Source organism: Theobroma cacao, chromosome 4 (genome assembly GCF_000208745.1).
Source record: "Theobroma cacao cultivar B97-61/B2 chromosome 4, Criollo_cocoa_genome_V2, whole genome shotgun sequence".
Classification (NCBI taxonomy): domain Eukaryota; kingdom Viridiplantae; phylum Streptophyta; class Magnoliopsida; order Malvales; family Malvaceae; genus Theobroma; species Theobroma cacao.
Window position 1 is genome coordinate 14,140,801 of NC_030853.1, and position 25,171 is coordinate 14,165,971.

The window sequence follows — 25,171 nt, forward strand, 5'->3', positions numbered from 1 at the left end:
TTTTATTATTATTTTTTCACATGCGAAATATTTTATCTTAAACTATTCTTTTCATCTTTTATCACTTTTAAACATTATAATTGGCTTCAATTCGCGTCCGATAAGCTTTATTTGTCACCATATCAAAGTATGAGATATTACATGCTAAACAAGGTTCTGACCAAATCGATTGATAAGACACTATATGAGATGTGGTATGGCAAAAGGCCAAACTTGTCATATACAAGGATTTGAGGATGTACGACTTATGTGAAGCGTGCATCGTCTGATAAGCTTGGATCTAGATCAGACAAATACAAGTTTGTAAGGTATCCTAAACAAACTGTAGGATACTATTTTTACAATCCTACCAAGCAAAAAGTGTTTGTCTCGAAAGATGTCACTTTCTCAGAGAAAGAGTTTTTACTTGAAGGGACTAATGGGAGTAAAACAATTCTTGAAAAGGTTCAAGAAACACAAACTGGCATCCCTTTAGAACTTGAGTCTATGATTGAAGCATTAGATGCTTAAACCAGTACTCAAGAAACACAAGTGCTCCATAGATCTACAAGACAAGGACAACTTCTAGAGAGATATAGATTTATGATGGAAAAAGATGCTCTACCAATTGACAAAGAACCTACTACTTATGAGAAAGTAATATATGATATTAATTCTGATAAGTGGCTGGAGGCCATGAAATTCGAGATGGATGCCATGCATGTCAACCAAGTATGGACTTTAGTTGATGCATCTGAGACAGTAAAACCCATAGGATGCAAATAGGTCGTTAAGAGAAAGACTGACATGGATGGTAATGAACAAACGTACAGGCTAGGTTGGTTGCTAAAGGTTACAACCAAGTTGAAGGAATTGATTATGAGGAAACCTTCTCACCTGTAGCCATGATTAAATCCATAAGGATTTTACTTTCTATTGCTGCATATTATGATTATGAGATATGGCAAATGGATGTAAAGACAACATTCCTTAACGGGAATTTGCAAGAGGAAGTGTATATGACACAACCTAAAGGTTTTACATCCAAAGAGAATTAGCATAAAGTATGCAAACTCCAAAAGTCCATTTACGAGATGAAATAAGCATTTAGGAGCTGGAACATCAGATTTGATGAAACTATTAAAGAATATGATTTTGTCAAGAATCTTGATGATCCTTGTGTTTTCAAGAAGGTAAATGGACAAGCAATTATATTTTTAGTACTTTATGTTGATGGCATACTATTAATAGGAAATGATATACCGATGCTACAGATTGTCAAAATCTAGCTATCCAAACAATTCTCCATGAAGGATTTGGGAGAAGCGGCTTATATTTAGGGAATAAGGATCTATAGAGATAGATCCAAGAGGCTGCTAGGATTGTCCCAATCCACTTATATAGACAAAGTACTAAAGAGGTTTAGCATGACTGAGTCCAAAAAGAGACACTTGCCTATATCACATGGCATTCATCTGTCAAAGGATATGTGTCCAAAGACACAAGATGAAAGGATGAGGATGGATAGGATACCATATGCATCGGCTATAGGATCCACCATGTATGCCATGTTATGTACTAGAACAAATGTGGCGTATGCTCTGAGTGTCACGAGCAAATACCAATCAAATCCAAGTGAGAATCACTATATTGTAGTGAAAAATATCCTTAAGTACTTACGAAAAACTAAGGATGTTTTCTTGGTCTATGAAGGGGCTGAACTCCAAGTTAAAGGATATAGAGATGTTGCATTCCAATCTAATAAGGATGACAACAAATCATAAAGTGGGTTTATATTTACCTTAAATGGCAGTGCTATCAGCTGGAAAAGTTCCAAGCAAGCAACAACTGCAGATTTTACAACCGAGGTTGAATATATCTCTGCGTCTGAGGCAGCAAATGAGGGAGTTTGGATCAAAAAGTTCATAACCAAATTTGGTGTGGTTCCTAGCATTGTTGATCCTGTAACTTTGTAATGTGACAACAATGGAGCCATTTTGCAAGCAAAGGAATCGAGGTCTCATCAACAATCCAAACATGTATTGCGGTGTTATCACCTGATTAGAGAGATCATTGGAAGTGGTGATATTAATATAGAGAGAGTACCCACGGAGGACAACTTAACTGACCCTTTCACTAAAGTTCTATCTCAGCAGAAATATGATCACCACTTGGAGGGCTTTGGTATTAGATACATGAGTGATTGGCTTTAGTGCTAGTGGGAGATTGTTAGTGTAAGCCCTACAAGCCAATCGATTTTGTGATTATAAAACACTAAATTAATTAGTCATAGTTCATGCTAAACACATTATGGATATTTTATATAATGTATAAGGTATTTCTTTATCCATGAATTTATTTATAAAGAGTTATGAAAGACTTATGTAGATAAAGTCCTTGGAACCTAATAGCCTTGCAAAGAAGTTATAAAGGTTATAATTATGAGATTTTTATGCATCAAAGCCTTGTTCCTAAATATGTTTCTAGTCATTGTATTGTCAAGAATAAGGCCATGGACAATGCTTAAAGGCTAGTACATGCTAAGCCTCCTTACTTTAGAAGTAAGCAATTGATCTCATAGGTTGAAGTATGTGAGATACTTGGGGATAGTATGTGAGTGCTTGTTAAGAAACAAGTTCACTGAACATGACTCGCTATGAGAGTTCCCTTTGGTATTTCACTCAAGTGTCTATGAAAATACTCTCATATGTCAGTAGTGTAAGTATTCCTTAGACTTGTTAGACCAAGTTATCTTGTATGTGAATTGTCATACTTTGATTTAACCTCTATGTGTCTAGAGGTGATCAGATGCTTAAACAAGGTGTTTTTGGGTATGGTATGAAATGTGCAAAGATGAATGAGTAGTCTAGAGAGGATTTATCACCCCAAGTGATTTGAAGGGGACATATCTCATTTGCTCATAGCTTATATTTATTAAAAGTCCTTGGCCAAGGCAATCTTGATAGGTCAATATAGAAGTTGCAGGACTAATATGGATAAGTTTGAAAGTAGACACAGAACCAGGCTTTCTATCTATCTTGGATATATGATGAAAGGATCGAATTACACTGAAATACTGTACATTGAAAGGTTAGTCAAATCATATTAACTTTCCTGATATTTGGGTAGTCATGATGTATTGCTAGATGCTGCTCATGATCTATAAATATAAATATAAATTCTTAATTGAATTAATTTATATTTATTACCAACATGTTGGAAACTTAATGGGTCACACGCAAAAGGTGAATTGTCGAAATTAATTTGAGTTCAATTGGATGTGATCTAATTGATTTTATAGAGGCTTAATCCAATTAAGTATTGGGCTAAATCAAATATGATTTGATAGAGTATTAAATAAAGGCCCAATTAGCCCAAGACATTTTATAATCCTTATTGGATATAAAGTAGGTCAATTCACTCTATAAAAGAATCCTTTAGCCGCCTCTTGTATGTAGAAGAGTTCTATTTTATTTTCTTATGTGTTGAGATAGGATTGCAGCCAAAAAGAGAGAAACACAAGGGAGTTCAAAGTTGAGAGTTTGCTAGCACAAAAACTTCGGTTTAGGGATTCACACACTCTTAGCTAAGAGATTTTTGTAAATCATTATGTGGATCGCCATTAGAGGTGGGACAATTGTGCTGCTATGATTTGATAAGTCCTAATTGGTGTACAAAAGTCAAAAAAGAAAAATCAATGAGAACTCCACCAAAGAAAGTAGACTTTCAGGTTTGTCAAAATTTCTCTTGTGGTTTTTCTAAATTAGTTTCAATTAAAGTGATCCATGCCCTAAGAAATTAAAATTTTAATAATATTCCGCTACGTACGAGTCGTCTTAGCATGATTTCAATCCCCAACACTTGGAAAATCAAAGTTTGACTCATTGATGCAACCTGGTCAACAACTAAACTGGAGTTAGAACTTAGAAAGTACTAAATCCTAATCTTAATGTTCTTATCTAGCAACTTCACATTTTAAGTTGAATGGCAAGTCTCACAGCCCTTGATCTCATATGCATGCTTTAATCTAGAGTTTAAAAGTTCATTCGGTTAGGGTAATAGTTGTTGAACGGTTGCTTAATTAGATTCTTGGGTTGTACAATTAGCCTTAAAGATATTCAGCAAGAAGATATTTGACCAATGGGAAACAGCAGTTCAGTCCTGTTGTTTTTAGTAGTCATAAAGGAAAGGCTTCTTACTTGTTTGGGCTTCGTTCATTATGTCTTTCAAAAAGCCTAACAACCTGAGTTTCTTGTTACAAATATGAAATATAGGAAGGTTCAAATACCATTCGGAGTACAGAAAGTCAAACTTACGGGGTAGCAGAAGAATGCCTATGTTTTTATATTAATTCAAAACTAATTACACACATATTTAGACAACTGAAAACTAGAGTTATCAATTTCTTTATTTTTGTCTTACAAAAAATTATGTTTTGTTTTGGATTCTACATGTGGATAAATAAGGGAATGGCAACTTTATTTTTGTCTTATTATCATGTGTAGATGTGATATCATTATTGTTCTTTTGTTTTCTTATAACTCTGAAGATTTTTAGTTCTTTGACATATGAAACACTAAGTGCATCTTTGTTTGCATTCTAGTTCCAAGCATTGCGTTCAATGGTGCAATCAAACCCACAAATTCTACAGGTTTGCATTTCTATGTTTTCACTAGTTAAACATTAGTGGTTTTAATTGTTCTGAGTTTGCAGTACTTGCTCTGTTACAGCCCATGCTACAGGAGCTAGGAAAGCAAAACCCGTAGCTTTTAAGACTAATTCAAGATCAGCATGCAGAGTTTCTTCAGCTAAAACATGAACCTTTTAAAGGTTCTGAAGGGTGAGTACTTACTGGATATCACCTAAATTTGATGAAGCATCTATTGTTTTACTTAAGATAGATGTGAAGGTTAGTTAATTTATCATATTTTGCTTTGTAATAACTATCTTGTTATTCACCATTTAAAACTCTATCTAAAGCTTGATGGTAGAAATTATTGAATTTAACGGAAGCCTTTTTGTATCATTAAGTGTAGAGGCTATCTATTCAAAGGCTTAGCATCATTAGTAACATTAAAATTGAATTGATGTTTTAGGGATATATTTGATCAAGCTGAGCAAGACATGCCTTATGCTATCAATGTCACCCTAGCGGAATAAGAGGCTAGCGAACGAGTAAGCAAATCAGTTGCCTTTCTTTTTCCATTTTATTTGGGTTTCTCCCTTTTAAATTATTTTCCTTAATGTCTGTAGCTTGAAGCAATGGGATTTGATAGAGCACTCGCCATTAAAGCCTTTTTGGCTCGTGATCGCAACGAGGAATTGGTAGCAAACTATTTACTGGAAAATGTTTGACCTTTGGAGGATTGAAAGGGGGAACCTTACCTTATTTCATTCATAGTTTTGGTTGACTTAGATAGATCTGAGTTATGTGTTAACATGTTTACTTTGGGTACTGCATATTATTGATGATTGAATTATAACAAGTGGGGAATTAGGCATTGCATATTATTTACTGTGATGGATGTAATTATTTGTGACAAATATAATTTGTGATAGATTATTCTATTAATGACAGATTTTTTTTAATTAGTGATAGAAATCTTTAAAAATCAATGACAAATTTTTTTGTTAGTGATGGAATCAAGTAATTCACAAATATAAATTGCAACAGATCTAGCGACAATAGTGTCTAAATAGTAATAAATTTGTGACAAAATTAGTGAGAATTGTCGTGTAATAGAAAATTGTGGCAAAAAACAGTGACAATATTTTCACATCGTGACAAATACTAGTGACAGAACCAATGAGAACATTAACACATCATGACAAATACTAGTGACAGAATTAATGACAAAATAAATTTTGTGACAAAATGAGTTACAGTATTTTACAATTGTTATAGAATATTATGATGGATTTAGCAACCGTTTTCTTAAATCTGTGGCAGAATGTAGGACTGGCAGCTGCTCTGATTGACAAACAATTGTGACAGAAATTACTTTAATTTGTGGCAATAAATCCGTCACTAAATAGTGATAGATTTGAAAAAAATTGTGACAAAAGTATCATTGAGGAGACTTACGGTGTGAGAAAATTTTCGTCACTAATTTTTATTTGTGACAATTTTTAGACTTTCTGTGACGGTTTCTTCTGTCACAGAAACCAATTTTTCTGGTAGTGCAACATATATGTGTTACACACCGAATCTGTTTTTTCATTCATTGATCATTGATATATATATATATATATATGAAGAAAATTACTTGTTCATACTTGCACACAACCATATGAAGTATATTGCAGGGAAATATTTCTTAGTTGTGAACATACATTTTGTAACGTGAGGCACATGATCAAGATTCCAGCAACAGAAGACGACGTGGGACTCTACCCGCCATGGAAGCTTTGAAACCTAAAACCTCTGTTCCCCACGTTGAAGAGGATAGTGAGAGACCTCTTTGTTTGCACAATAAAACAAGCGAAAAGAAAGTCCTGGGTGATGTGGAGCGTGTTCTGCCTTGCATGGGACATGCTAATTTTCCTTTGTTGAAAAATTAAGAGCCCCGGTTCCTGAACTTTCTAGTTGATTGGAGAATTTGAGCTTTAGTACCTATCCAAAATAATAATAATAATAATAATAATAATTTTTAGCTTTAGTCATGTCAGAACTCATAACAACCTTTTAAGGACCATTGTGTAGAGGAATAGGAGTGAAATTAATCTTACTTGGGCCTGGAATGTAACTTCACATATTAGTTGCACTCCTTTCACTTAATAAGTGCAAGAAATGGCTTTGAATTGGATAAAATTTTGCTCTCTTAAACTCCAAACAAAAATCGCATTTGAAATTTTCACTTATTGAATGATTTATAATTTTCTTTTTAAAAAAAATAAAATTCGAATCTTTCTTCTGCTAACTATTAAAAAACATAAAAAATCATTTTACGACTTTAGCTTCATCATTAGGTCGTCTAGGGGAAGACTTTGATGAGGTTGACCTTACATTGAAGTGACAACGGAAATCAATGAACATTCTAAAGTTCTGGTATCTGCAGTAGGCTCAACTTAGTAATTTATCAACTACCACTTGCTGCAATAAATAGCAAATTATCACCATAGCAGGTAGCCGGCTTCCTCCTAAGTAATATTAATTTCTTGTTGCCATGGTTGGAAACGAGCATTAGAATGAGGACCAAGTAGTCGTGGCTCTAATTGCAATTGCTCGAAGGAATGTTTGGTGATGAACAAGCTGCAGAAATATTGATCTGAAAAAAGAACAAAGGCAAATAAACAGCCAAAGTGAACAGGAAACCATTGGTCATTAATTCCAAAGAGCTCTTCATTGTTTCTCTCCGGAGTTTCTTCTAATTGATCCCCTTCATATTGGACAACAGTGCCCGCAAATACTCGCTATTAGAAAGAACAGGTCAGCATGAACTTCCAAACTCATGGCTGATGTTCATTTTCCCAATGATTACTTCAATCCCCACAACAAAAACATGTAATGAAATGAAAAAGAGCAGGGAGCATATACGCAATGTCAAGGTTGGCTAACATTAGGTTTGGGTGATCGGTGAAGATGGTTATTATGATATGGAGAGACATGCGGACCATTCGGAGTGGAGAGGCTCCTGGTAGGTTGCCCGTCCCTTATTGACAATCCCGCCTGCACTCTACTGCCAGTTCTAGATTTTGAACTGGACCCCACGCGCTCTATTTGTATGGCCTGGAAGTGAGAAGAAGAACAAGCCATATCCTTGAGATTAGGCAGAGGTTTTAGGGCTTCAACAACTTCACTCATCAGAGGTCTGGCTTTTGGATCCCGGCCAAGGCAGTGGGCAGCCAATTGGATTGCTTTCTGCGCACCTTTTATTGAGAAGCGTCCTTCAAGGCGGGGATCTATAAGTCGGTAAAATCTTCGTCTCTCTCCAAGATAGGGTCGAGCCCATTCCACCAGGTTATGCTCCCCATTTGGTCGGTTTTTGTCCATAGATCTTCGGCCTGTCAACATTTCAAGTAGAACCACCCCAAAGCTATAGACATCACTCTTTGATGTAAGATGCCCTGGAAAAAAATGAATTCTCATTAGGTGTAAATTTTGTTGTTTCTATGCCTTTTTCTTTCTTTCTGCCATTTTTGAAGAGGAGAAAGGGCCTCATTTACATATTCTGTTTATAAAGAACCATGACTTTATAACGTGTTTTGCACTTAAGAGTACAATAGATCCACAGAAAAATGTCAATATACATTTAAGAACTGCAAACAGGCAGGAAGTTATTTAGAGATGGACTTAATTTCAAGCATTCAAAGAGAAAAAGAAACGAGTTAACATTTTAACATAGCCTAGAAACATATGCAAATAAGCAAACAAAATCAATTTGAATAGAAAGAGAAAGATTAACTAAGCTCAGTAGAGTTGAATCAATCTTCACCTATGTTACTTGGACTCAGGATCACTGTTGGATAAGGGTATATATCTGAAACAGGTACGTTCAATTTTTTCTAGGTTTTTCCATATATTTGGAGGGTTGAACCTTCATGCCCATGTCCATCGGATATGTGTCCAACAATGATACTTAAATGAAAATGAAGAGTCGGAGCAATATAGCTCAACCACTTGCTTGATGAATAAATCTCCAAAAGTATTTCCACTTTTAAAGGGATTATTTTAATAAAAGCATCTATTGCCAACTTCTACATGGATCAAGGAAATAAATTGTATGGAAACATAATTTATGCATACATAAATGCAATATTATTAATGATGCCTTAACAGCTAGCTTTCCCTTAGTTGTATATCATTTTAAATTAGAATGAGTCTATAATGAATTTCTTTTAGGTAGTTTCTTTTTTCAAACTTTGATGATTTTACCTCTTTCATTCTGCAAATTGGTGACATCAAACCTTTAAAATTTGGCAGAATTTGACAAATAAGACAGTAGCAACAAAAATGGAATATTTAGAAGATGACGTCACGCTATTAATGGGAAAGCTAAGAACATGGGAAATAATTGAAGTTGATGATACCAGCAAAGAGGCGATTGCATTCAGAGGGTAATGAGACCAGCACATCAATAGCATCATAGTTGACAACATTGATATAGTGGCAGCGGTTTCTTAATGGCTAAGGAGATAATGGCAGAAGCATGGAGGTAATAGTTGTCATAGTAGCAGCATCATGAATGTCGAAGGCAAAGCATGCAAGATTTGCTACCATGTGCACCAATCCCTCCAATTTAAGATATATACTAATGAGGAACATGTGATTAGGTGGATTAAAAAGAAGTGATAGGTGCCAAAAGGAATTGGCAAATCCATTTTTGGGGAAAAAGCAGTTCCATTGTATTTACCTGTCATAACATACTCAGGGGCTGCATAACCGTAGGTTCCCATCACACGAGTAGATACATGAGTCTTATCTCCCACTGGACCGTCTTTGGCAAGTCCAAAGTCAGAAAGTTTGGCATTGTAATCCTGAAGAAGATGTCGGAATATTTCAGAAAATTAATGATACATGTTACATAACAGCAAATTATTTTTACTGTACTAGTCACGCACCGCATCCAACAGTATATTAGATGTTTTAAAGTCCCGATATATTACAGGTCGTTCAGCCTCCTCATGAAGAAAAGCAAGACCCTTCGCAGCACCAAGTGCAATTTTCATTCTGGTGGACCAAGGAAGAGGCAGGGACCCTGATAAAATGAATGAATAAATGAATAAATAAAAAGAAAACGGTTACCTAGAGCATGCAGTTGAATAATCTCCTAATGAACCATCATTAAGTCACTACACAGCTTGCGTTGCGAACCAAAACAGTATGGAAGGTTAAAATAAATGCTTTTATATAGTCGCACATAATTCTTGGCTAAAACTGTTTTTCCTTCCTGGTGTTTGTAAATGAGATCAAAACTTCTTCAACACACTTACTGTACCCGATTTCATTGCAAGCAAAACCAAATTCATAGCAGAAGAAATGGGATCAGCTAATGAAACAGTACTGTGCTCAGTTAATTTGTGGGCAAAAAACTAAAGTTATGAAAAAATATCAGTATCAATCCTCATCCCAACTTTATAGGTAGCTTGATATCAACCCAGTTTAAGAAAGTACGATAACCATCAACTGTAATTTTTTTATCCTTTAACAAAACTACGTAGCTGAATCCACATCCAACAGTAAGGGAAAATTCCAGCAGACATATAGAAATATCTTAAAGGATACATTTTGAACCCCACTGCCTGTTACAATTAAGCTTGCCTTTTTTGGGTGCCCGGGTCTTTCCTAAGGAAGCTGAGGATTACACCATAAGGTTGGCTATCAGCTCACTTTAGGTAAAACTTTAACAACCATAGATGGACAAGCAAGGCAAGTAAATAAGTCTCCTTTTTTTAATGTTAAGTGAAAATAAGTCTATTAATAATGAGTTTAAATACAAACTTCGAAAGAGGTGATTCTCCAAGCTTCCTCGAGGCATAAACTCATAAACAAGTAGCCTTTGATTATCCTCAATGCAATAACCAATCAACTTGACCAAATTAGAATGGAGGAGATCACCAAGATAGTTAACTTCAGCCTGGCACACACAAAAGAGACCGCAGCATAATTTAACCACTTGATTGATATACTAGCATAAATAGACACAAAATAAATGACTATATGTGATTTTGTGAATTAATAAATACTAAAATACAGTAAGGAATCTCTTACAAGCCATTCTCTATGACCCTGAAGTCCGTCATGGTTAAGGGTTTTGACCGCAACAGACAACCCTGTGCCTGGTTTTACTGGAGCAGTACCATTCTCATTGATCCAACCTTTGAATACACAACCAAAACCACCTTCACCAAGAAGACTCTCAGGTCTAAAGCTCCTTGTTGCTAACTTGAGCTCATTAAAGGAGAATTTTCGAAGCTGAGAAGCAACTTTAAGCTCCTCACTTACATTCGGAGTGGATGAAATACTTTCAGCATTGGTAGTAGTTGACGATGACACAACTGGAACAACAGCTTGACCTGTGCTGGTGTCATTTGACTCATTTGTGGTGTCATTTGACTTTGTTGATTTACTTTCGGCTGGTTAACACACAAAAAACAATTAGTACTGTTATAATGCATCGAACTAATTGGGATCAATGAAGGTATGCAAGAAAGTGTCTGTAGTTTCTAGATTTGGAACAGCATTTAAGAAGATGCATCCCTCTGAAAGATGGAAAACAAATTCTGTGTACGATATACATAAGAAGGTATCACTCTATTTATGTAAACATTGATAGAAAGCGAACACCCAGCCCTTTGACCACCAATAACCCTGCATAATTCTGAGGCTATAAAGAATACAAAAAGTTATGACTTGGCTCTTAAGAGAAGGAAACAAGAAGAAAAAACGGAGGATATAAATCATAATTTGTGACTTGGTTTCATTATTCTTCCTTTTAGTCATTAAAAATCACAGATTTTTTAGTTACAGGAGTTTCAGTAGTAAAAAATAGATGCTGGCAGAAAAGATTGAAGTCAAACATATGTAAAACATAAACTACGTTACAAGGTTGCTAGCATGTTAACCAAACCTAGTATTAAAGCTTTGTAAGTTGACTGATATGTTCAATGTTATTTTTATTCATTAGTTTTGCTGGTCTCAACATTATTCTGAGGAACAAAACAAATCTGGACAAATATTCCTCACTTCGAAAGAGTCTCAGAAATAGTAACAATAGAAGAACTGCTGGAGGTCATAAAGGATATGAGTTCACAGACACCGCACAAATTTTCATGCATAAACAACATGATCATTCCCAATGTTTATAATATATCTTATTGTATATAAAACCATATTAAACGTTTTGCATTTTTTGCCAAAGCCACCATAAAACGATAAGACTAATCAAAATAGGAAAGAAACAGAGAACCCTTGTGTCTTATCCCATTATTACACCTCCAAAAGGAGGGGATGAACTATTTGACAATAGGATGACGACGTGGCTGAATTCCCGAGGTTATGCATTAGACGACAAATGATACTCCATTTTCGTTACACATTAGACAACAAATGATCACTACGAAGTGATGATCTCAGTGAATATAAAGTATAAGGGACTTAATTACTATCCACCAAATATGCACAAATGGATAACAATCGTCGCATGGTAGTACAGCAAGAGAATTGGATAGATATCAATATCCAATCGGGGTATAATATGTTTGCTAAAGCATAGAACTGAATCGATCAGCAGTTTATGCTTCATCATTACATCTATGTGGCAGAAATTGCATACAGGTAACACACAGACAAAGAATTAGAAAGCCAAACGATGGAGAGATTTAACTGATCAGATAAAATGGACAAAGGCCCTTAAGGAGAAAATGACAATAGCCGATAAGCAAAATATGACCTTCTTGCCAAAGCAGAGAAAGAAATTAATCACATTATAGATTTCATTTCAGCATCCTGATAGCAAAGTAGAACATGTTTACACCAATAGGTTCATCACATAGATAAATAATCCATCAATATCTAACTAGAAATCTAATTAAATAACATGAACAAAAGAGACTAAAAGGCCCAGTAAAATAAAACCAAGTAAGAAATATATTAAATTTACATACCATATTGAGTGCTAGTGCCACTTATGGAACCCTCCACTTTGGCCCTTGGAGACAAGCAGCTTCCCATGAACCTAAATTTAATCCAACATCCAGGCTCCTCATCTTCAGTACTTATCTTCTTTTTCCCTTTTGATTTTCCAGCACTCCAAGGCCCCACCTGGATATCACCCGGACCTAATCCCATTATGCAAGTACCCTTCACACTAAATTCCCATGTCTCCAGAAACGCTTCATTTCACCATAAAACACACAAAAACATTAATTTTTTTTTCCTTTTCAAACAACATTGATAATCAAAACCTACCAAACAAAGAGAAAAATCCTAGAATTCCCATGAAAACAGATACCTTCTTTTACAACTTAAAAGCCTTGAACATTAAATGACATAAAAGGAGATTAGAAAACGGGTACAAAAACCAATGCCACTCAAAGAAAAGGACATGCAACGCAAGAAATCCGCTGAAACGAGTAATCCATAGTTAAGATGAAGAAGAATGTGAAAATTCAAAGCAAAGAGAAGACCCCAGAGACCAAATCCCAGAATGTGAACAGTAAAGAGCCCAAAAAAAAAAGTCCCCGGAATCTTCAGTTTAACCTTCAACTTACTCTAAACACCAACGTTCAACTCAAATTTACTTCACAGAGTTACAAACAAAGACATTAAGACACAAAAACAAGAGGGAGAGAGTAAAGAGTTTAAATATGATGCAAAGAAGGTAAAGTAATGCAGCATTTGAGAAATGAAAACCTTTGAAAGCTGAATGAAAGAGAAGGAGAGGAAAGAGAAAGTGGGGGAAAGGAGAAACGTGCGGTATTTTCGCGTGAAAAGGAGTGAGAGTTGGGAGTGTTTGTGCTTGTGTTCTTTGAGAGAGGAGTTTTAAAAGAAAACAACACTTTGGTTGGCTTTGGCTTATCCTGTTCAAAGCCTACAGGCTACTACAACCTTTGTCTTCTACTTGTAAACATTTAAAACAGAAATAAATGAGTATAAATTATTTGTTTGTTTGTATTTTTAAATGGTATATAATTATAACAGAGGATTGTTGTTCAAAGCCCAAAAAGAATCAAAGGAGGCCCAAAGCAGACTGTTTCAACCCCTCCTTTTCCCTCCTCCTCCTTCCAATGGGAATGTTTCAAACTTTGTTTGCAATCCAATAAAAATGGGTGCTTCTTTGTGGTTATCGGCTAAAAAAAAGAGAATTGTAAATGTTGTGTCAGCTACGTAGTCAAGGTCAATCCCAGTTGTTAGGTGTTTTAGCCTCAATAACAAGCATGAGAAGAGCATCAAGATTTATCTTTGTTGAGATACTGTGGTTTTTAAAAGGAAGAAAATCCATGATATCATTATCCTCCCATGCTTGCAAACTCTCTATTTTATCATAGATTTACCCATGTTTCTTTTAAGTTAAATTAATAAGATAGCATAATAATTTTGAACAAGTCAACATTCCCATCTTAAACTTCAATCCTCTTAAAAAGTATAATCACTTAAACCACGAATCCAAATTCTAAGCTCTATTTCTTGTCACAGTTTGTGCCTTAATTCTCATAAAGTGTCATGTGTCTATTTTTCTTATTACTAATTAATACACATTTAGTTTTAATTTTTTTTTCATATTTCTATGTTTCCTCTTTCTCTCTCACAAAGGATTACTAGTTTAATTTTTTTCCCTTTTTTCTCTCTCATCTTTTCTTTTCCTCTCTCATATTTCCTCTTCCACTTTCTGTTTGGGTTTCTTTCATACTGAATTTGGTTTAATGGGTATGGCATTTCACCTAAACTTTGCAAACCATAGTTGCTTCTTTCTGTCATTCAATTGCGATCAGATGAAACAATGAGGGTGTTTTGCAAGATGTTGATACGATACAGACGTGAATTTTGATCTCTCAAAGATTTTTACTGATAATGGAGTCCAGCCCATGTCAGTACCATGGTGTTGTTGTAGAATTCACTGTCAATGGTAATGCACCAAAAGGTACTCGTTCAAACACTAATGTTAGTTTGTTTCTAAAACCACTCACCATGTGGTTCTAATGGAATTACATTAATGATTTGTTTTTGCAAGGTAAGAAGAGCAAATCCACTAGAGGTGAGAAGGATACTGATCTTTAAACAAGCCCAAACTAAAACTTGAGACAGAAAGAAGGAAAAAAAATTAAACAAGTAATGCTTTTGTGAGACAGTAAAAATAAAATAAAATCAAATATGTATTAATTAATAATAAAAAATAAACACATGATATATTATGAAAGTTGGGACACAAAGTGAGATAGGAAACGGGAGCATGGGATTTGGATCGTCCATTAAATTACGACATTTTAGGACTTGTCCATTTACTTAGTACTAGTTTTTAGCATATTGTATAAATAATTACTTATATTAATTAATAATTGTGGAAAATTAAAGTTTATTCAGTTCCATGCTATATACAATATAGGATTTATATTTGATACGCTGACAGTGTATAATTTTTATACACTCGTCAAAATGTACCACCTCATTAATAAGGTACAATAAAAAACTTTTAAACACTTAAAATTAAATTTTAAAATTTTAAAATAATTAATTAAATAAAAAATAAAATATTTTCACTTTTCAATCTCTCTCAATGGTTCTTTTTCTTGTTCTCCTCTTTTCTATTTCTCTCTAACTCCATCATCTTCTGTTTCTCTTTTTCATCCATTAAAATTAGGTTTTGCAAATTTTTGTAACTTTAAGAGTAATTTTTAGATTTTTTTTTATTTTTTAGAGATTGAGAAAACAAGATTCAAATAAATATATCTTATTAGTTCATCAAATATTAACCCTACAATATATTCTAAAAAGAGAAGCATTAAATTCATATTTGAAAGTTTATTCTTTGTTTCTTCTAGGCATATGCATTTATTGTATTTTTTTTTTACCTTGAGTTACATACAGTTTTATGTACCTAATAATAACAACAATTATGAAGAAGATCTTTTCTATCAAAACAATTTTATAATTGAGCAAATAATTCAAATTAATTTTATTTTTACTTAACTTATATTAATAAGTGTGATAATCAAGCTTTGTGGATCATGATGATCAATCCTTATTTAAAATAATTTTTTTTGAAAAGTTATTTAAACCAATATTTAATAATAATGTTTTCAAATTTAATAAATTTTAGATTAAAAATGTGTTCTTTATGTAAAAATTAATAAATAACCCATTAAAATTTAATAAACAAATGATGAGTTTCATAAATAACTTAAAAATCAATTAAAATAAATGTAAGTAAACAACATAACGAAAAGCATGAATTCTTATATAAATCGTTCCATCAATCAATTGTTGGTCACTAACAATGAGGCATTCTCTAAATGTATAAAGAATGCCCTAAAACCTTTAGATTTCAGGTTCAAGTCTCACTATGTTTAATTTTTATTCGAAGGGCCTCACTATGTGAAATTTTGATAAAATTTATGTTCAATCTTGTCTTGTTATATATATATGCTAATTTTTTTTGGTTTATTAATTTTTTTAGTTTACACCTTTCAAAAAAAATTATTTTTAGTTTACTTTATTTAATTTCTTATATCAAATGTAATAGTTATGTCATACATGTTAAGGATTATTTGATTGTAATTCTGATTTGTACTTGCATATGCAACTTCATAATATATATATATATATATATATATATATATATATAATATTTCTTATTAACTACATAATCAAAATCTAATTATTTAGCAAGACAAAAAAATTCATTAATTAATGAAATATATATTTTAAGTTCTAATTTTCTAATCACTAATTAGGTAGCATTAATTCGTCAGCACATCCTAAAAACATACCAAGAAACTAAGAAAAAAATGAATTTACTTTAAATTTTCATTGATTATTCAATCATAATTAATTGTAAATGGTAGAACATTATTTTACTTGTAATAACCATACAAAAAAAGATGGTATTGGAGTAACTTGTATCTCTTTATTCTTTTCCTTTTAATTATAGTGGATATAATATTACTGAATTGAATGTAACAAATTTTATAAATGTGATTAATTATGTATCAAAAAGATTTCTTGTAAATGTGATTTTTATGTGAGTTCACATTACGACCTATTAGATTCATTTTCTAAAATTAGATGTTGGGAAAAAAATATGTAATCTTATTACAATGCGTAGCAAAAGTTAAAATTTTTCCTAAAGTAGATTTATATTTTGGTTATTTAGCATAGACAAATCCAAGGATAAAATGCATCGACACATTCAACTTTTGACCATATTTACATGTGGGTTTATTAGTATTCAAAATGGATAGTTCGTTCCAAACATCTAAACGACGTTAATGCCTAAATGTGAAATGTTTAAAATACCTTCTTTCCTTTTTCCATTATTTTCCTTTCTCTCAGGCCAATGGCTATCTCGTGGCCAAATCTAGCCGTGGAATACCAGATCCAGCCAGATATCTCTAAGGAAGTGCAAGATCTGATTACACACGCCAGATCTTGCGTTCCCCTAGGGAGCACCGATCTGGTGCTTTTCGGTCACAAGGTGGCTAACTGTGAGGTGGTCGATCGATGAGAGATAAGTAGAGAGAATTTTTTTTGAATAAGAGAAAAATATTTTAAAAAAAAAAATTATAATTTATATAGCGATTGTTTTTAAAGTTAATGAAGGGCAAAATTATCTTGAAAATATTACCATGTCATCAAACGAACGGAAACATAAACGGTTGACTAACGATAGGATTTATGTGTCTAAAAAAAGATATGTTTTGAGGTAGACCGACCATTTTGAATATTAATGGACTTGCGTGTGATTATGGTTAAAAGTTAGGAGTATTAGTGTATTTTACCCTAAATCTAAACTAGAGGATAAAGATCTTTATACCTAATTTTCTTGGAGTCAAAATAACAAGGATTTAGCACAATTTCAATCCTCTTTCTCAAGCTAGGTTGTAACAAATCATAAATTGTCCAAGTGTTCAACCTCTAATGATGATCCACACGAATGACAATTACGAATAACTGTAAGGGAGATTTGAGTTGCTTATACTTACAAGGCTTAGAGCTAGCTATGGGAGAAACAATCAAAAAAATTTTTTTTTATATCTAAAGAAATTAAAACACAACAAAAAACACCAAACAACACAATCAACAGCAAGGAGTCAAACTTTCCGAGATAGGCGCAACTCATAGGGTTTCCTTCGTTTTAGTCAATTTACAAGATTTCAAACAATCATAGACTAAACCTCAATTAGTGGATGATCTTTCAAGAGCTCAATTAAGAAAAAAAAAGGGTAGATTACCCTCAAGCCCTTAAGTTTTCACTAGAATTCATCTTAGGTCCATTAGTATTTAAAATGGACATTTCACCTAAAAATAATATATTTCGCAGGATATATAAATCTTATTGTTACTCCATCGTTTGAGTTTTTGTTAATTTCATGACGTGGTATGAATTTTATACCCATTTTACCCTTCACCTATTTTACCATTATAATTAACTCTTGAAGCTTACAACATCAAGTCAAGTTCAATCTTATCATGGTTCGAAAGCTAGAAATGGAGAAGTAAATCATTGGTGGCGTGTAAAATAGAATGCACTATTGTGAACAAACACCAAGACAAAACATGAAAAAAAAAATTGACTATTATTTCTCTGTTGAGTCCTTTGACAAAGAAATTTAGATGATTAGCATTTTATGAAAAGGAAATGGAAGCAGCTGAGTTCAACCCAACATTTACTTCTCTATAATTTTTTTTTTTTTGAAATGCAAAGGCTATCATTTCATTGAATGATTTAGTTTTTACACCAGCCACCTTTTGGTATGTATCCTTCTTGCTACAAAAACTCAATGTCCTACCTAGTATAAACAAAAATGGTAATGAGAATACATCATTTTTCTTTCTATTAGATAAAAAGAAAACATCCATGCACAACCAATCAATGTTAGCCACAACCCAAAATAATTCACCTATAGTCGTAAACAACTATATTTATGTTGGTCCCAATAATATGTGATAGAGGGGGGGGGGGGTGAATAGCACAAATTGGCTTTTGATAAGATGAGGAATTAATTTTCAGCACAAAGAAAATAAAAACAAAGTAGACAATGCACAACAATTTAGAGTGGTACAGTTCAAGATCTACATCCACTACCTTGATTATCCAACCAAGGATTTCCCAACAAATCCACTAACAACTAGTGAAATTCACAAGCTTTACAATGGTTTTTCAAGGCTAAACCAAAACCTTTTACACTAGTTTTTCACGGACTAAACTAAAACCCAAAGTGATTTTTCCAAGGCTCAACCACAACCTACAACAATGGTTTTTCACGGGATCAACTAAAACCCAACAACTAACTTTTCAAGGCTAAGTTAGAACCTTAACACATTCAAGCTATCCTAGCTTGAAACAAACACTTAGAGTGACTCCCTCACTCTAAGAATACAATAAGAGATGTAAAAGAAAGTACCTATAATCACAAGTTAATCTGAACGGTACAAGGTTGAGTGCAGAATCCAAGTACAAAGAATGGGCGTTTAGGTGCAGCAAGGTACAAGAGAGATTTTGTCAAGCCCAGCTCTACAATATGTTTATTATGCCATTCTTACATAAGAATGCATGTTTGCTTACTTGGGTACCTCAAAAATCGTTAAAGGACGACAATGTACCAAATGATACAATTAAGTTGAATTAAGCCTCGAACTAGTCCAAATAGAGATTTTAAGATGAAATTGAGAAATTTAAAACCCCAGAATGACTTAAAATGGTGATTCGAAGTTCGAGGACCGATTTGGAGTCAAATTGGAATTTTCATGACCTAGGGGCAAAATGATTATTTTGCCACCCGAGGTTAAGATGTGAGTGTTGGATGAAATTTTTGACTAAGATTGACTATTTAGAACATAATTTGAGTTTGAGAAGTAAAAAATTTTAATTTCGGCATTTTTTTTTGGATAAAGGCAAAATAGTCATTTTGTCACCCCAAGGGCAAAATTGTAATTTTACACCACCCAACACTTGTCCAGCACATGGATTTTACCCAATATTATCAGGGATAATTGAGAAAATTTAAGTGGTGGAGAGAGATTGCTTAATGGGTAAGTATGACACATGGACCAATGGAATGGTGACATGTGTCAAATTTTCATCCATTTATTATTTAGCTTATAAATTAGCACAAAATCATCCCATTTCTCTTCATATGGCCGGCCAAAGGAAGAACAAAGGAAGAAAAGAAGAACAAAAACCTTAGGTGGAAAAATTCAAGGGAAAAGTGTGAAAATTCAAGGAAACAAGTGAAAAAAGGTAAGATTTTTCAATTCTAGCTTGTGATCTACCTTTCCTATGCATTCTTTTTCATTTTTCATGGTTGAGAATTAAGTTTGCATGAGGATACCCTTGCTGGCCGGACATGGGGGGAGGAGTTTTGAACTTGGATTTGGTTAGATTTCAATGTATTTTAGTGTTTTCAGTTAGTTAGTGATGTGTAGCATGAAAATCAAGCATGAAAATTTCATGTTCTTCCATCACCCATCATTGGCCGAATTCTTCATGTGGAATATTGATGATGATTTTGATTTTATTTCAAGTGATTTGGTTAGGAATTAGTTATTTATGGTGTGAGAATCAAGCTTGAAAAATTATATTGTTAGTGCACCCACCATGGCCGAATTTTCCAAAAAAAAATGTGAGGATGATTTTGTCATATTTCAAGTTATTTAATTTGTGTTTGATGATTTGGAGTATTGGGAGAAAAATAGAATTAATTGGAGTTAAATTGGACATATTGGCCAATTAATCGGGTGATAGATCGAATTAGGCCAATATCGTTTTATTTAGGTACACAATTGAATTTGTGTAGAACACCGTATTTAGATAGTTACCTGAGTATTTCACACCCCATTTCATGCATTAGTATAGAGCCTGAATTGGTTTTATAACAATTTAGCACAAATGTAGTAAATGGCTTATTGTGCATTATGTTTAGGTGGTGAGCATTTTGGCAAAAGTAAAGAGATAGTACCCGAGTATCAAGAATCGGAGTACTTGGAATTCGACTCCTGAAATAGTGAGTAACCTTACTATCATCTTAATTATCTAAAGTGGTTTTTATTCGATTCTGTGATTTTATCGAAAATGAGTTAAATGGTAAATCCTTGTGATTTGTAATTAAAATGTGATTTAATGAAATTATTTTATAACATTGTCTTGAAATTGAATGATGGTTTGAAAATAGAGTAATTGGAGACTATTTTCATGTGTTGTAAATTCATGGTTTAAATCGAATGGCTTATGACAATATTTACATGAATGGCTGAATTGGTATTTGTGTTGAAATATATGAACTGTGTATTTAGCCTTGAGAGGTTGGATTGTATATAATTATCATGTCATGCGATTGAGATTTTATTGAATTGGTGGGTTTAGCTTGTTGTAGTGGGCGGGTTCCGTGGACCAGCCTTATAGAGGGGCACAATAACCTTGTTATATTCTTACCTCGATCGGAGAGGCGTGTAGGGTAACTCCCGAGGTACAACTTTAGAGTTCACTTCACGCCAAACCACCACGTGAGGGTGAACTCAGCCAACGCTAAGGAATGACTATGTTTTCAAAATAAAAACATGATTTATGCGTACATGACTTTTTAACAGCCTTGGCGGACTCGGTTAGGATAGCCCCAAGCTAAGGTATCCCTGATAACTGAGTATAAGAATGATTTTGGCACGAGCCAAAATTTTAAGAAATTCATAAGCCATGTTGATTACTCGATTTATATGAATTGATTTTATTTGGTTGAAACGAATTGAAAGGTGATAAATTACAATATGTTAAACTATTTTATCTGTCTCCATTTACTTAGATTTAGATACTTTAGATGGTATTTGTTTACTCACTGGGATTATATAATCTCACCACACTCCTTTCCACCTATTTCAAGCTTAGAATAGGCTGTAGATAGCTGATTTTATCGAGGCTACCATTGGATTTGCATCTTCCAAACTGTAGGTTCACAGTCTTCCTTACTTTTGGTTATTCGGGGGCCCACTGATTATTGTAAATTAAATTAATACTCTGGCTTACTGTATTACAGTATGTATGAATTTATTTTGCTTTTACATTGCAAAAATTATTTACGCATAACTCTCAAAATATGTTTTATAAGAAAATAGAATATTTTATTGAATATTTCTTTTTTTTTATTATATCCAAATAATCATAATTTCATTTAAAATGAAGGTTTTAGATGTTTAAACTTATTTTTGATTATGAATTATGTGTTTTGTACTCGCATACTATATTTTTAGCGGATTTCGAGATTTTTGAAGAAAAATGACTAAAATGCCCCTGTGAGAAAAAAATTATTTTTCTATTGTTTTGATTTGGAAATAGTTTATAATCTCTCAAAACATGATACTTAACAACTATTGCTCATAAGGGAGGTGCGAAAACTGATATTAAAGCCTTGCGAGGTTCTGGTTGGCATTTTGGGCAATGAATGTCTATCGAGACGTCGCGGCGGTTGTCACGGGCTCGAAGGGAGTACCGGGTCATGATAGATTTTTTGGTTTTTCAACTCTTATGTGATTCAAATCTCTTTAACTCTTCTAAAAACTTGTTTCTAATTGTTGAAAGACCCTTTTCTACTTGGAGATGCAACTCTGATGGCAGTTTGGTAGTTTTATGCCCGTTGAAAACAGTTGAGGATAAGTTCTAGCTGTTAATTTATCTTGTAGTGCTTTGGTTCAATTTGCAGACAGAGAGCTCTTAGTCGACTGACTTGGTTGACTAGGTTGGTTCTGTTTCAAGTTGCAGATTGTCAAGCCCAGCACTAAATTATCTACCATGTTACACATGAGACTGATAGAGTGATTGTATATTTGAACAGCCCCGAAAGAATATTTAAAAGTCGGTATTGTGCTTAGAAGTACAAGTAAGTCGATTTATACCTCGAACTAATTAAAATAGAGATTTTAAGGTGCAATTGGGAATTTCATAGTCCAGGGGTGACCTAAAATGGTGATTTGGAGTTCGAGGACCGATTTGGAGTCAATTAGGAAAATTGACCAATTAAGGGTAAAATGGTCATTTTGCCACCTAAAAATTTAATTTGGGTATTTGATAAAATTTTTGACTAATATTGATCAATATGAAGTATAATATGAGGTTTAGTAGTGAAAAAAATTTTAATTCTCTGTGTTTTTGGAGTATAAGGGTAAAAACGGTAATTTTACCGTCCCGAGGGCAAATCGATAAATTTTTACCCCCGACACTTGTCAAGACCAAGGGATTTTATTCATCATGAAAATGGATAAACATGAGAAATGTGTGGTGGAGAATTAAAGAATTAAAAGTCAAATATTTAAAATTTGAACCAATAAAAAAATGCCATGTGTCATGCTTTTATTATTTTATTGTTTCTTTATAAAAAGGCAAAAAAACCAGCCCATTTCTCCCATAGTGGTCGGCCAAACCAGAAGAGAAGAGAAACCAAGGAAGAACAAACCTTAGGTGGGGAAAATCAAAGAGAAAGTGTCGGAATTCAAGGATTTGATCAAGCAAAGGTAAAATTTCTTTGATTTTGCTAATGATTTACCTTACCCATGCATTTCTCCTTAATTTCCATGGTTGGATTGTATGTTTTCATGGGGAGATCATGGCTGGCCGAATGGGTTTGGTGAAAGAAATGATGTTGGAATTGTTTGATTTTGAGTTATGTTGGTGTTTAGAGTTTGTTAAGCATGTTTAGAAACAAAACAATAAGAATAGAATCCATTTTCCCCATAAACCTTCAATGGCCGAACCCTATGTGAAGTGTAGAAGTAATGAATTGATTTTGTGATCAAGTGATTTGGTTAAAAAAATTGATGAAATGATGAGTTATGGTGAGAAAATGGAATGGGAAAATTTTTATTGATAGTGTACCACAATGGCCGAAATTTTCAAGAAGAATTGTGAGGGTTGTTAGGCTGAATTTTAGATTATTGGAATTTTATTTAGTGAATTGAAATATTAGAAATCAAATGGAGCAATTTGGAGCCAAATCGGAGACAATTGTCATTTAATCGGGTAATAGGCCGAATTAGGTCAGCACCGCATTTAAGCTGTCATGACCCGGTACTCCCCTCGAGCCCGTGACAACTGTCGCGGTGTCCCGATACACACTCATTACCCGGAATGTCAACCCGAAACCCCGCAAGGTTTTACTATCAGTTTCTCATTTTCCTTGTGAGCAACCATTGTCAAATATCGTGTTCTAAAAGATTTTAAACTGTTTCCAACTAAAAATAAATAAAATATTAATTTTTATCTCACAGGGGTATTTTAGTCATTTTTTCTCAAAAATTTCGAAACTGGCTAAAACGTAATATACAAGTACAAAACACATAATTCATATTCAAAATGAGTTTAAAAGTCTAAAATCTTCATTTAAAATGAAATTACGGTTATTTGAATATAATAAGAAAATAAAAGAAATATTAAGTAAAATATTCTATTTTCTTATAAATATTTATAGAGTTATACGTGAATAATTTTTATAGCGTAAAAGCTAAATAAATTTATACATACTGAAATACAGTAAGCTAAAATATTTAATTTAATTTACAATAACAAGAGGGTCCCCGAATAAACAAAAGTAAAGAGGACTATGAACCTACGGTTTAGAAAATGCAGATCCAATGGTAGTCCTCGATGAGATCAGCTATCTACAGTCTATACTGAACCTGAAATGGGTGGAAATGAGGGTAGTGAGATTATAAAATCCCAACGAATAAACATACATCATCATAAATATCTAGAGTTGAGTACATTGAGACAATAAAGTAAATCATCGTAAACTGGGTCACAGCATTAGAATACATTTCATTTAAAATATGTAAAGAGGTTTATGAATTTCATAAAAACTAGGCTTGTGCCATAAATCCATTCTCAGGGACACCTTGGCTGAGGCATCCTACCGAGACCGCCAAGGCTATTAAAATTCACATTTCACATAAATCATGCTTTTGTTTTGAAAACATAGCCGTTCCTTAGCGTTGGCTGAGTTCCCCCTCACGTGGTGGTTTGGCATGAAGTGAATCCTAAGCTTTACCCTAGGAGATACCCTACGCACCTCTCCGTTCGAGATAAGAATATAATGGGGTTTACCGTGCCCCTCTAAAAGGCTAGTCCACAAAAACCCCTACTGCAATGATTAATTAATATATATAATCTATCATACAATAAAACTCAATAACATGATATGACAATTTTTTTGTAATTCACAGTCTTTCAAGGCAACCAAACAATTCGCATTTCAATACAATTGCCAACTAGCCAATCATTCCCGATTTATCATAAGCCAATCAATTTAAACAATCAAATTGCCACAATTAACAGTCTTCGTGTACTCTATTTTTCAAAATCACTATTAATTTCAAAACAATTTATAATTTAATTTCATTGAAACACATTTATTCATAAAACATGAAAATTTACCTTTTTAAATTCCTTTTTCCATAGAAATCATGAAATCATCTAAAAACCACCCTAGATAGTTAAAATGACAGTAAGTTTACTCACAATGTTTAGAATGCAGACTTTCGACGCACTCTGTCTAC

The 25,171-nt window shown here is 33.5% G+C and overlaps 1 protein-coding gene across 1 annotated transcript; it reads right to left on the bottom strand.

The window, feature by feature from the left end:
• On the bottom strand, nucleotides 7,270-13,497 carry LOC18601475 (probable receptor-like protein kinase At5g15080). Its single transcript, XM_007032422.2, has 7 exons — nucleotides 13,334-13,497; nucleotides 12,586-12,813; nucleotides 10,691-11,055; nucleotides 10,421-10,556; nucleotides 9,541-9,677; nucleotides 9,333-9,456; nucleotides 7,270-8,046 (listed from the first exon to the last, which is right to left on the bottom strand). Exons 2-7 carry the CDS (start codon nucleotides 12,767-12,769, stop codon nucleotides 7,523-7,525), a joined length of 1,470 nt encoding a protein of 489 aa, XP_007032484.1. The 5' UTR covers nucleotides 12,770-12,813; nucleotides 13,334-13,497; the 3' UTR covers nucleotides 7,270-7,522.

Excerpts from the sequence above, each read along its gene's own strand:
- LOC18601475 (XM_007032422.2), bottom strand. The coding sequence starts at position 12,769 with ATGGGATTAGGTCCGGGTGATATCCAGGTGGGGCCTTGGAGTGCTGGA. Across the intron at positions 10,557-10,690 it reads AGGGTCATAGAGAATGGCTT|GCTGAAGTTAACTATCTTGG; the intron begins GTAAGAGATTCC and ends TGTGTGTGCCAG. Across the intron at positions 9,457-9,540 it reads CTAATATACTGTTGGATGCG|GATTACAATGCCAAACTTTC; the intron begins GTGCGTGACTAG and ends CATCTTCTTCAG.